The 17,009-nt window shown below is 35.5% G+C and overlaps 1 protein-coding gene across 1 annotated transcript in view; it reads right to left on the reverse strand.

Moving 5' to 3' along the window:
* The window catches only part of KCNH5 (potassium voltage-gated channel subfamily H member 5), a 371,870-nt gene that overhangs the window by 145,242 nt on the left and 209,619 nt on the right, over window positions 1–17,009 (reverse strand). The window contains exon 8 of the mRNA XM_002753993.6: window positions 8,365–8,564. Within this exon, the coding sequence (XP_002754039.1) occupies window positions 8,365–8,564 (200 nt within the window). The remainder of the gene's footprint in view (window positions 1–8,364; window positions 8,565–17,009) is intronic.

Raw genomic sequence — 17,009 nt, forward strand, 5'->3', positions numbered from 1 at the left:
GTAGTTTCTAAACTGTGAAGGATGAAACGTATTATAACCAAAATAGACTAAATTGTCTGTTACTTCTTATTATTGTTTACCTTATTCAGGCACCTTCTGGCCATTTTTCACCCCCCAGCCAACTAAGTATTGTGGCTGGTGGTATCTCCATTACAGATGTGAACACAAAAGTATGGAACCTGATGCTCATGGTCTAGATGAAGTCAGGACACTGAGCAAGTCATCCATGGACCTCCGTAAATAATTCTATCTTCTCATTTCTGGACTATGGCTATCAAATTATTCTTCTAGTCATTCCTCAGAAGCTAGTATCAGAGTTATAAGAAAATGAAGTATAAACTAGCCCACAGCATTACGCTAAATTTCAACATGATACAAGAAAAGAATGCATTTTATATTATTCCTAAAGAGAGGTTTGAATCAAATAACACAGCGTAAGATTCGACACAGGAAAAGTTTACTAATAATTATATTAACTGACAAAAATATAATGCTTGCATTCAAATCCTCCTAAACTATGCCAAAAGCCATGAAAACTAATATATACATTTGAGTGTTCCAAATTATTATTACAAAAAAATATTAAAGTTTTCACTGACTTACAATGTTTCCAATAAGCCACTGGCTATTATTTTACTTAACTTTGGATACATGAAAAGAAAAATAAAACTGAGGTTTCAGATAAAGTCTACTTTCTCAGAGAGTATGTGAAGATCAGACAGAAAAGAAAAATGTCAATAATAATTTTGAATGCTTACTTTGCAGTATTTCAGTAGGTAACAACTGAGAAACACATGTAGATGTGACAACAGTTATCTTATGTCTAGGTACACATGGAAAAATTATACTTTTCACATATTTGTTGCATAATGCTTTAAATAACAAGCTGAAGAATAGTTTCTCGTAATGATATGCCAGTTTCTTATAATAGTTTCTCAATAGCGTCTCTTGCTCAACAAGCAGGTAACTTAGATCACAGGAAAAACTACACCAGTTGTTCCATACTGGCCTAGCTTAGCCCTTCTATTAGAGATTCTGAGTCCTGCTAATTTTTTAAGGTAGTATGTGTTCTATCACCTTGGAAAAGCCAGTTAATTTCATGTGTAAAACTACAGTATTTAGCTGTCCTAATAAAAAGTGGTTGGAAAATAATTAGTGAATTATTATAGAATTTTCTTCTATAATTCTTTTTATGCAAAAAAACCCTTAAATTCCTACATGTAAATTGTAAATAAGATATAATATACAATAGTACTCCAGATCATTCAGACACAATCATATAATCTTAGTGTCAGGACCTGCAAATTCATTTAATACTATGTTCTACATATATGCCTAAATCTTTTACTGGAAGACTGTGAATTTCCTCCTGAAATGGATCATTCCACTTTTAAAATGCCAAATACATCAAGTTACCTGTCACATCTCTCCCGAGTCTTTTCTCAGCTAAACTAAATATTCATATTTCTTGTAACCATCCATCACAAAACAAAATTCCAAAAACTTTATGCCATCATGCTTATCTTCTGATAAGGGTGCTGCCATAAGACGACATTTCTTTTAAAATATCCAGCCAAAGTTCAACACAGTATCCGAACACAATCTATGATCTGATTACAATGGGCTGTACTAGCATGATTATTACCTTTCTTGATTCAAAGGCTAGAGTACTTTTAGTGCATCTTCAGACCAATTCAGTTTTATTTTATTATATTCACATGAACATATTTACATGGCTTTTAAATACAGGACATTTGTCCGTGAAGTTTTTCTTGTAAGACAAGTGGCTTCACTCTGGGCTTCAACTATAACATATACTATCACAGGAACCTCTTGAGGTATCAAACCAAGAAAATGGTGACGTGTATGAAAATATAATCCCAGTTTTACATATTTAGTAATATGATGAAATATTTTAACATCATTTCCCAAATTTGAAAATATATACAAAATTAAACTGCCCAAAGGAAGTCACTTTAACTTGTAGAAAAAAAAGTATATTGCCTACTGTATTTGAAAGCACAGTGCTTCTCTGATAGATTTGGCTAAAAAATAATTAAATATTTTAAAACATTCAAAATTCCAATTTGTTTAAATTCTAAAGGCATATTCTCACCTGAGTTTTCTGTGTAGTTCTGCTGGCACATTTCATATAATAGCATCTTCCTACTGATACCTTATGTTTTTTATAAAACACATGAAACAAAAATGAAGACCAAAGAGCTTTTTCTACTGATGTCCTTTAAAGATACAAATCAGGGAAAAAAGTAAGATATTGGAAAATAATAAAGGTAAAGTTTTAGACCTTTCACTCTATGAAACAAGCTGGAAAAAAATCCACCATGATGGAAATTACGTGGTCTACATATTGTTTTACAAGTCTTACATTTTTCTCACATGGTCCCAAAAGCTGAAAATAAAGTCCCCAGCCATTTACTTCATTTGAATTATTTTCCAGTAAAGTCATTTCAAACTGCAGGGTTGAATTTTTTGAGCTTTAACCATCATCCTTTCTATTTTTTCCCATAATCTCCTCTTCGCCTGTTAAATCCTCAGTTATTCTACCCATTTCTTCTTCTTTTATGAACACAGAATATTAGCAAGTAGCAAAGCCCAGAGAATGGATTTGGCTATTAAATGTAAAAAGAATCTAAAGCAAGTGTGCTAATGAGCAGTCAATAACATATTTTCAACTAAATAAAATTGAACTAGGCACTGTTCTATATTAAAAAATACTGCCTAAAGCAAACTTTCCTGATAGAAATGCTGCAATCTCCACATCAAGTACAGATTTTAATGCCACAATTGTATCAGAGAAAGAATTATTCACATAAGGCAAGTTAAGATGGAATTACATCACAGTGATTAACTTGCTTGTGGGTTAAAGCTGAACTCAAAAATCTATAAAACTAAATATGTGGAAATAATAGAAGGAAATCTCAGTTATTGGGGCAAAGTTTTTCCTCTAATTAGCTTCAGTAAATCATTACATTTATTTGTACAAGCAATTGAAAAATATATAGCTATTTTAAAACTAACTAGAGAAGCATTAAAACAAAGACATTTGGCTTCACAGATTATATTTCTTTTTAAAATATATGCTCATAGCTAAATTTGATAACCTCTATTAAAAATATTTGAAAAAGTATCAGTAAAATATAAAATAAGAAACATATACTAATAAAATGTATTTGGCTTATGGAGGAACATGAAGTCTAATAGGGGTCTCTAACATTAAATATCGGATAAATGTCAAAATTCCCATACCGTTAACTAAAGCTACATCCAAAAGTATATACATAATTCTAAGATGGTGACTGCAATTACAGAATTTATATTTTTACTGTCATCAACCTTTCATTTTTTTTCTACACTTGTATTTTAACAGGTTTAATCAATTTAACTCATAATCAAAAGGCTATGGCATAAAAAATACATAGTTGATCATGATAGAAACACAGATAGGTAGATACACATACACATACATAGAAACTTTTGTTACAAAAGCCATATGTGCTCACTGGCTGCTCTTTTGAGAATAGACTATACGAGGAACAAAGGTGGAAGTGCAGGCCAGTTAGTCGGTATTAGAAAAACCCAGGGAAGATATGATGGTGACTTGAACCAGGTGATAGCAATGGAGGTGGTGAGAATTGGAGGTAGAGCCACAAGGATTCAACAGAGATTTAAATGTGGGAGATTTTGTGTTAAACAACAGAAAGGTAGTGTTTCCATTAATTTCACTGGGAAAGAATGGCTGTAACACAGGTTTTCAGAAGATGATTAGAAGTTTGATTTTGGACAACTTCACTGGACACGAGTAGGCAGTTGGATAGGAGAATCTACAGTTAAGGGAATCAAGTCCAAGGTAAGTATGAACATTGGGTGGTGATGGTTTAGTCATGAGATTGCAGGATGCCATTAAAGAGGGAATACGAACAGAAAAGGGAAGAGGTGCAAGGACTGAGCTCTAAAATACCACCAAGTTTAAAATATCATCTTATTCTGCTGGAGAGGATGTGGAGAAAAAGGAACACTTTTACACTGTTGGTGGGAGTGTAAATTAGTTCAACCATTGTGGAAGACAGTGTGGCGATTCCTCAAGGCCTTAGAAATAGAAATTCCATTTGACCCAGCAATCCCATTACTGGGTATATATCCAAAAGACTATAAATCGTTCTACTATAAGGACACATGTACACGAATGTTCATTGCAGCACTGTTTACAATAGCAAAGACCTGGAATCAACCCAAATGCCCATTGATAATAGACTGGATTGGAAAAATGTGGCACATATACACCATGGAATATTATGCAGCAATCAGAAATGATGAGTTTGTGTCGTTTGTAGGGACATGGATGAATCTGGAAAACATCATCCTCAGCAAACTGACACAAGAACAGAAAATGAAACACTGCATATTCTCACTCATAGGTGGGTGATGAAAAATGAGAACACATGGACACAGAAAGGGGAGTACTAAACAGTGGGGTCTATTGGGGGGAAAAGGGGAGGGCCAGTGGGAGGGGGAGGTGGGGAGGGATAGCCTGGGGAGAAATGCCAAAAGTGGGTGAAGGGGAGAAGAAAAGCAAAGCACACTGCCATGTATGTACCTACGCAACTGTCTTGCATGCTCTGCTCATGTACCCCAAAACCTATAATCCAATAAAAAATTAAAATATATATATATATATCATCTTATTCAAATTGCTTTCAAGAAATGTGCCACCAATTTACATACCTCCCAGAATTATACAATAATGCCAGTCACCAGCCTTTCTAATATTGGGTATCAACTTTGTTCATTTGACATATTAAAAATGTTTCTATGGTTTTCTTTGTTTGTTTGTTTTTAACTCTTGGTTCCAAGTGAAAATAAGCCTTTATGTTTATTAGTAATTTGTGTTCTGTCTTCTATAAATTACCTATGTCCTCAGTTCATTTTTCTCCCCAAGTATGCTAATACTTCTTAATAATTTATAAATCACTTTACCTATTAAGGTAATTAACCTTTCACTTGCAAAATTTGTTCCAAATGCTTTATCTCATTTTCATAGTTTTCTAGTGTGAAAGACTTTACACTTTATAGCCAAATCTATTTGTCAGCCACCTTGTTATATATTCTATTACTTTAATATGTATAAAGATAAATTAAATATATTCACACATTTTCTTCTAATAGTTTACAGTTTCTTTTTTTGCATTTAATTCTCAGTTCTTCTGATATTTATGTTAGGTAATGAGTGAAGACTCTTACAAATACTTTCTTAGATTTTTAGTTCATTTATAATGATATTAAGTAATTATCAATTCCATTTTTACAATTCATTCTTTAACTTACATTCAGTTCTTATCTATAGCAAAATCTAGTTCTGAGATATCTATTCCCTCTCTTTTTTTTGTGGTTACTACTTCTTTTGTCTATGTTTCAAGTCTTTATTATTGTATTTTAAAATTAAATATTATATATAATATTTAATATATATTTCTATATTATATATATTTAATATAAATTATATTTAATATAATATTAAATATTTATTATATATAATATATATACACATACACACTATTTATTTGTTAAATAGCTGAATGCCTAACAGGCATACGAGTCTTTTACGCTAGCTGTCAATTGTCTACAAAACCAGAGAGCTGAATGTCAATTTCTGTTTTCTTCTTGTTTAGTATAGCATATGGTGTGTAGTCTAAGAATCATTTTTAAATTCAGTCTGTTCAATAATGCAATACTAGAAATCCCTACACCCCCTTTCCAAGCCCAGAATTTGGTAGATGTCTTTTCTTCCTTTTCCTTCCTTTGGTGCTGTTACCCTAGAACTTATGCATCTGGATGGGGATTTTCTTAATAGACTGGGATAAATCAATATAACATAGAGTTTGTTTCATACATGAACAAGGAAACTTTTATATTTGTCACAGTTATTTAAACGTGCTTCTCCTATTAGTCAAAAACAACTTCAAGGATTCCTTACTCAATTAAAAGTCACATCCATGATTTTTTCTTATCCAAATGCTAATCCATTTTAATATCTTAAAATTTCCCCTTAAAAAATCTTTTCAGGCCAGGTGCAGTGGCTCACGCCTGTAATCCCAGCACTGTGGGAGGCCAAGGCCAATGTATCACAAGGTCAGGAGATCAAGATCATCCTGGTTAACACAGTGAAACTCAGTCTCTACTAAATACAAACACACACACACACACACACACACACACACGTTAGCCAGGTGTGGTGGAATGCACCTGTAATCCCAGCTACTCCGGAGGCTGAGTCAGGAGTATCACTTGAACCTGGGAGATGGAGATTGCAGTGAGCTGAGATCATGCCACTGTACTCCAGCCTGAGAGACAGAGGGAGACTCTGTCTCAAAAAAAAAAAAATCTTTTCAATGAAATTAAATTCTTATTTCACCTTTAATATTTGTCTCCTCATATTTGTTCTATTACTTCATTTTCCTTGGCTACTCTACGAATCAGAATTACATTTCTTTAACTGCAAATGAACAAGTAAAAGAAAAATTATTTAAGGCAGTAAACGGTAGGTACATAGAAATTTTTCCCTGCTACCTGGCATGTGCACTTCGAGACACACTGCATGCCAGTGCATTTGACCCTAATTCCATCATGAATCAGACAGTTTCGCACGTCCTCAAGGGGAGGCTTGAAGACAATCTAGTCAGATCTATTCATGAACAACCCAGTATTCAGGAATATGGAGAGCAGGGACTCAAAACTCTGCCACAGATTACACTTGTGCCAGAGGCCCTGGCTCAGACTCTTTTTGAATATACAAAAGGTCATCATTCCATCATTTCACTAATTTTTTTATTAGTTACCATGTGGCTCTATTGCATTTTCTGGAAAGGAAAGTTTCTTGCTGAGATAGTTATTGACAAGGCTGATGGTTGCCTCTTGATCTGTTTCACTTAATGTGGACTTCAAAGGACACTCTGCTTTTGATGACTTAAACTCTGTTACTCTCACCTTCACCCCAAGGAAGATTCTGTTTCTTCTTTGGATACTCTTTCTACTAACCATATATTGGCTTAGATATACATTAATCAAATTCCATAGAAATGCAGTTTGCTTTCTTCCTTCTGTGATCATGCATACCACTTTAAGGGGTTAACTGGAAAATTTATACTGCGTCTTATAAATACTGAAAGAGGAGTAAATCTCACCCCCTTTCACAATTCCTCTGCATAGCTGCCCCCAGGTATCTCACCTGCACTCGCTCTGAAGGCTTCTCTCCCTCGTTCTCTTCCTCGTCCATTCCCTACACCTCCACTCAACCATCTAACAACACCTGCCCTGGCTTAAAACAACTTACATCTTGCTTCATGAAATTCTCCTAACTAAACAACTACTTTGCTCATTTGCTTTTTCCTTTTATCATTGAAAGATGCTTTTTGAGGAGGTCTTAAAGAAAAACCATAAGTCAACCTCACAAGGTTAAAAGAACAAAAAAAAAATTGTGAAAAATGAACAGGAAGGTATTATGCCACCTAATTAGCATGTGTCAAAAATCAATACCTAAAAAAAAAAACAGTCTCCACTGATGCTATAAAGTAAAATAGCTTAAGAATGGTTTCCTTTAAAGCTCTGTATACCAGCTTTATTTTTCATCTTCTGTATTTGATGTGAATCAGCTGGGTGTAGGAAGTGAGGATTTTTTAAATTTGCTTTTATTTATTTTAAGGAGGATGTTTGAGTTCTTCTTTGACCTAAATTTTAGTTTTAGAAAAACTAAAAGCAGCTCCATGAAAAGGCAAGGAAGAGATTAGAGATATCAGATGATTGGAGAGGGAGGTATCTATTTTATAGATGTGTGTAAGGCAAAGTCGAAAATAAAGAATTATAAGTTCTTTATAAAACATATGAGATGGAAGAAATTTAAGTGGAGGACAGCATAGAAGACACATACATTTTTAATTTATAGCAAGGAAGCCTCTTTCTAATTTTTGAATGAGCAAAAAAGGCAAAGGGGAAATCTAGAATAAATTCTAGCAGGAAAATGGCACTCTAAAATAGCACTCTGAGTTTTAGAGGAACACAACAAATTACTATGAGAGGTAATGAGAGTGTTTTAGGGAAGTAGAATAATGAGTTATTTTCAGAAACTTAATTTTTTAAATTGAATGTGATGACCGGTACTAATTGATGATTAATAGTTCAGTGCTTTGTACCTTCTAAGCTCTCAAGAAATATGATTGATTGATATGTCACTTACAAATACAGAATAACATTTATGAAGCAATTATACAAGCCATATGTGAGTGGGAAAGCTGACTGCATCTGAAGATCCTAATAAAATAGAAACTGAATAAAAATAATAATAACCCATACCTTTTCTGTGTCGATGCCTTTTGACATGGACCATGTTGAGACAATATAATCCATGACTCGCTCACTAAGGCCTTTTGGGACCTGATAGAGTTTGAGAAAGTCCCGTACATTATTCAGCATCTCATGGTATCGGTTGGTGTTGGCATACATTTGCTGGAAAATTGTTGTAACATTTCCAAAAATAGTTGCATAAAGAAGAGCTGAAAGAGAAAAAAATAATACAAATAAAGTATCTCATGTGAAAAAAAATACAAATATTTGCTCACTCGATGAATAATTTGACGGAGACTTTTTTTTTTTTTTTTTTTTGAGACGGAGTTTCGCTCTTGTTACCCAGGCTGGAGTGCAATGGCACGATCTCGGCTCACTGCAACCTCGGTCTCCTGGGTTCAAGCAATTCTCCTGCCTCAGCCTCCCGAGTAGCTGGGACTACAGGCGTGTGCCACCATGCCCAGCTAATTTTTATATTTTTAGTAGAGACGGGGTTTCACCACGTTGACCAGGATGGTCTCAATCTCTTGACCTCGTGATCCACCTGCCTCAGCCTCCCAAAGTGTTGGGATTACAGGCGTGAGCCACCGCGCCTGGCCAAGACATTCTTATAACCTTGTAGGGCTTAATGCATGTTGAACTCTCAGAAGATTGCCTGGCACCTGGCACATTTCACTCAGGAAATGTTACCTTCAGTAGGAGAACCATGACTTTATGAGCACACACTACGCTAGTCAACAGGAAAAACATAAGAGTTATCACAATATTTTTCTGAAGAATCAGATGATCCAAAGTTATAATTTTACCTGAGAAATCCTATTTGTTAGTAAATTAAAGTTATCCTCCACTTTGTCCTCCTGAATGAAGCCTAATCAATTTAAATTTTTCAGGGATTGATGATCCACTTTAGAAATACATGTTCTTTCTCATTGCCTGCTCCTTCCAGCTTTTGGAATACCTTCCCGGTTATAAATATTTTTGACAGAACATCAGAAATTTAGGGAGTGGAGACAAATTAATGTGCTTCATGTGTAGAAGGTTCTGAAGATAAAGAGGTTTGGAGTTTTCAACTAAAATAAAACTTTGGCAGTGCCTAGAAATTCCAGTTATTATATTCAGGTCATTATTCCAGTGATTTTTTTTTTATTCCATCATTTTAATTAAATGCAAAGTTAGCCCACTGACAATTGTCATTCATCTAAGGGGGACTACAGACTGCTGCCTCCTCCTCAATCCATAATTCACCAGCACTTCTTTCTCCAGACCTGGTCAGGCTAGTAATGCTGACAGGATCCTACAAAAGTTTTTAGAAGTAGTTGAGTTCAGCCTAAACTGAATGAACTTGCCCTCTCCAATAGCACACTACGCCCAGCCTCCCCTGCCCCTCTGGTTTCACTCCCTTGTTAACTGGAAGCTTTTTTGAAAAGGGGGCAGTGCTTTATTCACCTTAATATTCAGTGCACAGACATTCCATAAGCATTTCTCAAATAAGTAGACTCACAGGCAATGATAATTTTCATCCTACATACTCCAGGCATTTGAAAAATGACTCTAAGCAAAATATAGGCTGTTTCACTTTGCAGTTTCATCAGCCAAATCCCATTTGATGGAAGTGGTATAAAATCAGGCTAGTGAAGCGACTTAAGATCTTTAATATACTTCTTTTAGAAAATTATTTGTGTTTTTAAGAAGAGTTGTTCTCTTCTGATTATAACAAATTATAATTTCACAACAGAAAGCTATTATTTTACAAAAATTTAGTCCATTTTTCTGGTATTATTTGATGCCAATGCAGGACAATGTCAGACAGATGCTATTTTTTTAGCCCTGAGTAGGAGGAATACAGTATTGACATTTCTCAGCTGAGTCTTTATATCTTTGAATATTCATATTAAAAAAAATAATAAAGGCAATCACAGACTTAAAATCTCTATTCCACCATTGTTGCTATTAAGAAAAACAAACATAACATGAACAAATTAACGATAGCAGAATCATCTAACAAATATGGAATTTCGCCTTTCAGAAAAGAGAAATAAGAAAAATTTATATTTTAAAAATAATGAGCATTTTAGGGGTTAATGAAATAATATTGTAGTTATGATTTTCAGTAGTGCCCGGCTATCATAAATTGTCCATAAATGCACAGAACTACAAATTATTTTGACATGTTTAACTTGTTTGGCTCTCTAAGATGCTTGCGATATGCAACACGTGCCAAATGTCTTATTACTGCCTTTTAGTTTAACAAATTACTACACTTTTCATCCTTTAGGTACATTAAATGTATACACAAAATACATTCTGCTCATATGAAAAGTTTGAAATATGAAGAATCTGCTTATGTATTAAAAGTTGGCAGCACCAGTAAGTAAAGAATTAACAACATCCCATTAAGTCTGTCATATTACAAAAATATCCACATTTTTGGTCATTTTTTTATTTTCATTACTTTATGAACATGTAATAGTTATACATATTTATGAGGTACAATGATATCTTGACATAAGCATATAATGTATAATGATCAAGCAAGGTAATTCATCATTATACATTATTATAAAAAAATTATTTTTTGTGTTAGGAACATTCCAATTCCACTCTACTAGTTCTTATGAAATATACAATCAATTATTATTAACCATAGTTGCCCTATTGTGCTACTGAACACTGCATCTTACTTGTATTTTTGTACCCATTAACCAACTGCTCTGTATCCCTCACTGCCTCTCATTTTCATGTGAACATAGTATCCCTACATCGGATAAGACTAAACAAGACAATCATTTAAAGTAAGAGATTCCATTACATGTTTACATTTTTGTTATTTTATTTCAAAATAATTTTAGACTCAAAAGAAGTTGGAGAAATAGTGCCGAAAGCTCACATTACCCACATGCAGCTTCTTGCAAGAATGACATCTTACTCAATTATAGCAATATATCAAAACCAGAAAACTGATAATGGCACAGTACAATTAAGCAAACTAGTGAGCTTTTTTGGCCAGTTTTTCATTTTTTCATATGCACTCATTTCTTCAGTGTATAGTTTTATAAAACTTTATCACATATATAGATTCATGTCATTTACATATATTTTTAAAAACAGAAATCACTTCTTCCTTATCAACATCTTCAATCTTGAGGCTTGAATGCATTTCAAAAGAGATAGTATGACAGCATATATGACACTCCAGCAAGTAACAACAGCGATGCCCACCACGTGTGTTCCGGAACAAACAGGCACATCTCTTTTTTTTTTTTAAGACGGAGTTTTGCTCTTGTTACCCAGGCTGGAGTGCAATGGCGCGATCTTGGCTCACCGCAACCTCCGCCTCCTGGATTCAGGCAATTCTCATGCCTCAGCCTCCTGAGTAGCTGGGATTACAGGCACGCGCCACCGTGCCCAGCTAATTTTTTGTATCTTTAGTAGAGACGGGGTTTACATCTTTAATGATAGATGCCCTGGAGCATGATACACAATAATAAAGGAAACTGACCTCAGTAGAAGCTCCCTCTAAACTGCTAACTCTCAAAATACCTCCCTCCCTCATTACAGACACAACTGTCTTCTTGGATGTCTAATCATTATTTGGATCTAACACATCTGAAAAGAAACTCAGTCTACAGCACCCTCTCTCCAACAGCCAAATGCACTTTCACCTCTGCAAATGGCAAAGCCATACCTAGTTGCTCAGATAAAAAAACCTCAGAGTCATTCTTCAATTCATTCTTTGATTCATCACCTATATCTGATCTATCAGCAATTCCTGTTGGTTCTACCTTCAATGTATAGCTTCAATTCAATCACTACTCACTACCTCTACCAGCATCCTTGCAGTCTCTAAGAGTATGTGTCTATGGACCAATGACTAAACCTCTGTTGGCCTCTATGTCCTCACTTACAACTTTAAAATTACACAGGAATCTTCACCAAAGGGTTGAGTTAAATGAGATAATGCATATCTCCACTAAAAATTAGCTGGGCATGGTGGCATGCCCCTGTAATTCCAGCTACTCAGGAGGTTGAGGCACAAGAATGGCTGGAACCTGGGAGGCGGAGGTTGCAGTAAGCCAAGATCACATCATTGCACTCCAGCCTGGGCAACAGAGCAAGACTCTGTCTCAAAATAAAAAAAGAGTCCAGCAGGGACTAAGTATCCACGAAATGCTATGTATCATCATTACCACAAAAATTATTTTCCAATCAAAAACAATAATCATATATATATGATCTTGGCCACATATAATTATAGCACTGCCTCTTCCACTGACCATCACTCCTATCAGTCTTCTCTTCATTCCCTCTGCTTCAGTATACAACTTCTGGTGCTAATAAACCAATTCATTCTTCAGAGCTCCTTTACTATCTGTTCCTTGAAACGCTCTTCACCATGATCCTCACTTGGTCTGTTTCCTCTCCTCATTCAGGTCTCTGCTCAAAAGCTCACTCATCACTGAGGCCTTCCCTGACCACGCTGTCTAAACATCCTCTTCCCCACTATCACTCTCCACCCCCTTACTATGCCTTATGGTTCTTTATCACTACTTTAACTTACATTACATATTTATTTGTTTGCTTTTTTTTTTTTTTTGAGACAGAGTTTCGCTCTTGTTACCCAGACTGGAGTGCAATGGCGCAATCTCAGCTCACCGCAACCTCTGCCTCCTGGGTTCAGGCAATTCTCCTGTCTCAGCCTCCCGAGTAGCTGGGATTACAGGCACGTGCCACCATGCCCAGCTAATTTTTTATATTTTTAGTAGAGACAGGGTTTCACCGTGTTGACCAGGATGGTCTCGATCTCTTGACCTCGTGATCCACCTGCCTCGGCCTCCCAAAGTGCTGGGATTACAGGCTTGAGCCACCGTGCCCGGCCTGTTTGCTTATTATCTATCTTTTCCACTGGGAATGCAAATTCCAAGAGGGCAGATGTAGGTCTGTTCCTTTTGGCTCACTGCTGTATTTTCCCAATATAGACTGGTGCCTAGCACATGGTAAGTGTTCAAATATTTTTTCCAACAAATTCACACACCAAAAACTGAGAAACAATTTTTCAGAAACATTTTATTTTCATATCAAAATCTCACTACTGGTGTTGCAAACATATAGAAGGAACACACACTGTTAAGGCAGGTAGGGAAATGAAACACTTAAAAGCTAAGTTTAAACATGTCCTAAGCATACTAAGGTAAAAACAAATTGGAAGTTCCATTGTCATTCACTAAACATGAATTCCTATGGTCTGGCCAGTTTTGTAGAGACCTCTTCCATTATTTTACCTTTTGAATGGATGTATCATATAGTCAGTTCATGTACTTTACTATTAATAGTAATAATTAGGTTAATTTGTGACAATTTCTTAGGGTCTCTTTATATGTTCTCCTGCAGACCCATAGACAGATAACTGCTAATTGTGCGCGCTAATCGTATTTAAGGTCTTAGTAAACCTGGCATACATATCATCAAATGCCTTACATAAAAAGTCTTATATTTGTCTTATTCACCACAAAGGGATTATTTTGAAGATAATTATGACAGATTAAATATGGAATATAGATCTTACCTCTCAATGGAAGGGGGGTCACAAATTCTTTAAGACCCCCCTTCCATTGAGAAACAAGGTCTATATTCTGTTCCCTTGAATCTAGGCATACTCTATGACTGTTGACCACTAGAATATTGTAAGCATGATTTTGTGCCAACATCTAGGCCCAAAGGCCTTACAAAATTAGAAACTTCTGATTCCTCACTATTTAAACACCTGCTCTTGGAATCTAGTTTTCATGCTGTGAGGAAGCCAGAAGATTTTTCTGGAGAGGCCCACATAGTGAGGAGTAAAAGCCCCTAGCCAATAGCCTTGGCTGAACTCCCAGCTAAGCACTGGCCAAAGCTGAGTAATTTACAATATTGATATGAGTATACATTTCTGGTTAACACTTAAGACTGTGTAAGTGGTTCAATGACTCCTTTTTTTCTCTTTATATTCATAATCTTTAATAATGATACCTAAGAAACAAAACAAAGTTTCCATCAGTCTATGACTGTATGTGTGGGATACAGCTCAAGAACATCAGCCTACCAGCTATGTGGCTGAGCCAACTAAGTAGAATTTTCAGGACCACTGACGCCATCCTAGCTGACACCATGAACTTGAAATAAGTCATACCATCATAGCCCTCTGCAAATTGCAGATTCATGAATAAAATAAATGATTCTTTCCTTAAGCCACTAAGTGTGATTGATTAGTTATGTCACTATGATCAATTTAACAACACAGAGTGGTTCTCAATTGGGCAGGGGACCCGGAGGAGGAGGCTACTGAGTCCTTTATGATCTACATCACAGCACAAGAGAACATTCTGAAAAACAATTTTTAATATATAATATAGTTTTATATTTTAAAATGGAAAAATGCCTTTTCTTTTTATAATATGAACATCAAAGACATGAAAGAATGTTCAGTGTGTGAAAAAGAGACAGGTCAAAAGATTGAACAATGTTGTGACTCATCACAGACATCACTATTCAAGCACTGTTGAATTTAGTAGACATTTACTGGACACCTATTAAATGCCAGCCACTATACCAGCCACTGGGAACACAACGATAAAAAAGAATGACATAATCCCCACCCTCAAGTAGTATCCACCATACTCCCTATAGAAAAGTATTAGTCTTTAATTCTCCCAAATTATATTCTTTGAAAGAAAGTCAATCTTTTTTTTCATAGTTTATAAAAATTCACAAATAAACATATAGCCAATCTAAACATATAAACAGTATAGTTTATTTCTCAGGGTTAAACAATTTGTAGAGTCAAACAAAAATCATGTTAAGCTAATTAACTGTAACCTGGCCTTCACTCTTATGAGTTGCTCATGGTAAGAGATCAAATAATGATGGTCAGGTCTCTGAAAACATGTTCTCCAGTCATCTCATTTTATTTGCTCATTAGGTCAAGCTGCATCTCTCCATCTCCTTCTTAATAATCTTTCCTTCTTAGATTATTTTGTGCCTCTCCATAATGACAACCAATACTAAATTTTCCTAATTATCTTCCTTTTATAAATCTTGCCAAGTGACCGTTGGCCTTAGACTGAACTATTAAACTATTGATATGATAATGCATTTCCAGTAATGCTTAAGCCCTCATGGTTGGTCCAACCATCATTTTCTTTTCTGTTTATATTCACTAAAGTTTACTTTTAATAATGACATTTAAGATGTGGAAGGAAGATGTTCCAGCAATCTGTGATCATCTGTGCAGCACACAGCTTTTTAAAACATTTGAAATGGCTCTGGTTGGCCTTAGCACAAAGTGAAGAAGCTGATCTTCAGAAACTTCCAGTACCAAAGTTGCTCTCCTTCCCGCTCTCTCATAATGGCTCCTGGCTTCACTGGATGCTCTTTTGCAATGACCCATATACGGAGGCACCCTCTGTGCATCTGCTATGAGCCAGGCATTTTCTATTTTCCAGTCTTTACTTAATCTACACCCCATTCCATCTGGTATCTGGGCTGTGCCAATATACCAGTTAGAAACTGGTCTCATCAATGACTTTAAGTGTTAAATACCGAAAACTATTTAACATATTTTATCCTCTAAGAGATGTTGGAATTTTGAAGAGGAAATTTCAAGCAGTACAGTGAGTTGACTGAATCACTATTTGAATGAACTATCAACTAGAAAAATTAGTTAGGACACAGCAGGACCACTTTTAGAACTTATCAAATTTTAGTATAATATCAGATAGATGTCACCTAGCTTAGAGCTAATCCTGTCATTACCATAACTGACTCTGCCAAAATAGTCTCAATAATTACCTGGCAATGATAATTGATATTATTTCTTATATACCCTAAAGAATCACTTAACTTCAGAAAGTGAATCAAGAACCTGCATTAATCAACTTCTAGTAACAAAGATGGAAGAAAGAGAGAGAGGAAGAGGAATGAAGGGAAAGATGTGGGAAGACTGTTCACTTGAAAAAATTCTGAGAAATTAACATAGAAGTAAAAACAAAGAATCAAAGTATCAAGATGGGTTGATCTCCACTTTATCCTTTTGTGATAGTTATTCTCCTTCATGCTAAATCTATTAGGGTTCTCCAGAGGGTCAGAACTAATAGAACTAAGTTTTATTTCATTAAACTTCCAGTTTAACAGAATAGTTGTTGTGTCCCCTGGTTCCTCCCTCTCGATATATATATATACATATATATCTCCTATTAGTATATATGTGCATATATATATATACAAGGTCCCACAATAGGCCATCTGCAAACTGAGGCACAAGAAGAGCCAATCCAAGTCCCAAAACTGAAGAACCTGGAGTCCAATGTTCAAGGGCAAGAAGCATCCAGCAGGGTAGAAAGATACAGACTGGGAGGCTAGGGCAGTCTAATCTTTTCAAAAGTTTTTCTGCCTTCTTTATATTCTAGCTACACTGGCAGCTGATTGGACAGAGCCCACCTAGATTAAGGGTGAGTCTACCTTTCCAAGTGCACTGACTCAAATGTTAATCTCCCTTGGCAACACCCTCACAGACACACCCAGGACCAATACTTTGCATCCTTCAATCCAGTTAAGGTGACACTCAGTATTAACTATCACAATTCCACCCCTTGTCAACTTGAACTCATACACACTCCTGA

Source organism: Callithrix jacchus, chromosome 8 (assembly GCF_049354715.1).
Source record: "Callithrix jacchus isolate 240 chromosome 8, calJac240_pri, whole genome shotgun sequence".
Classification (NCBI taxonomy): domain Eukaryota; kingdom Metazoa; phylum Chordata; class Mammalia; order Primates; family Cebidae; genus Callithrix; species Callithrix jacchus.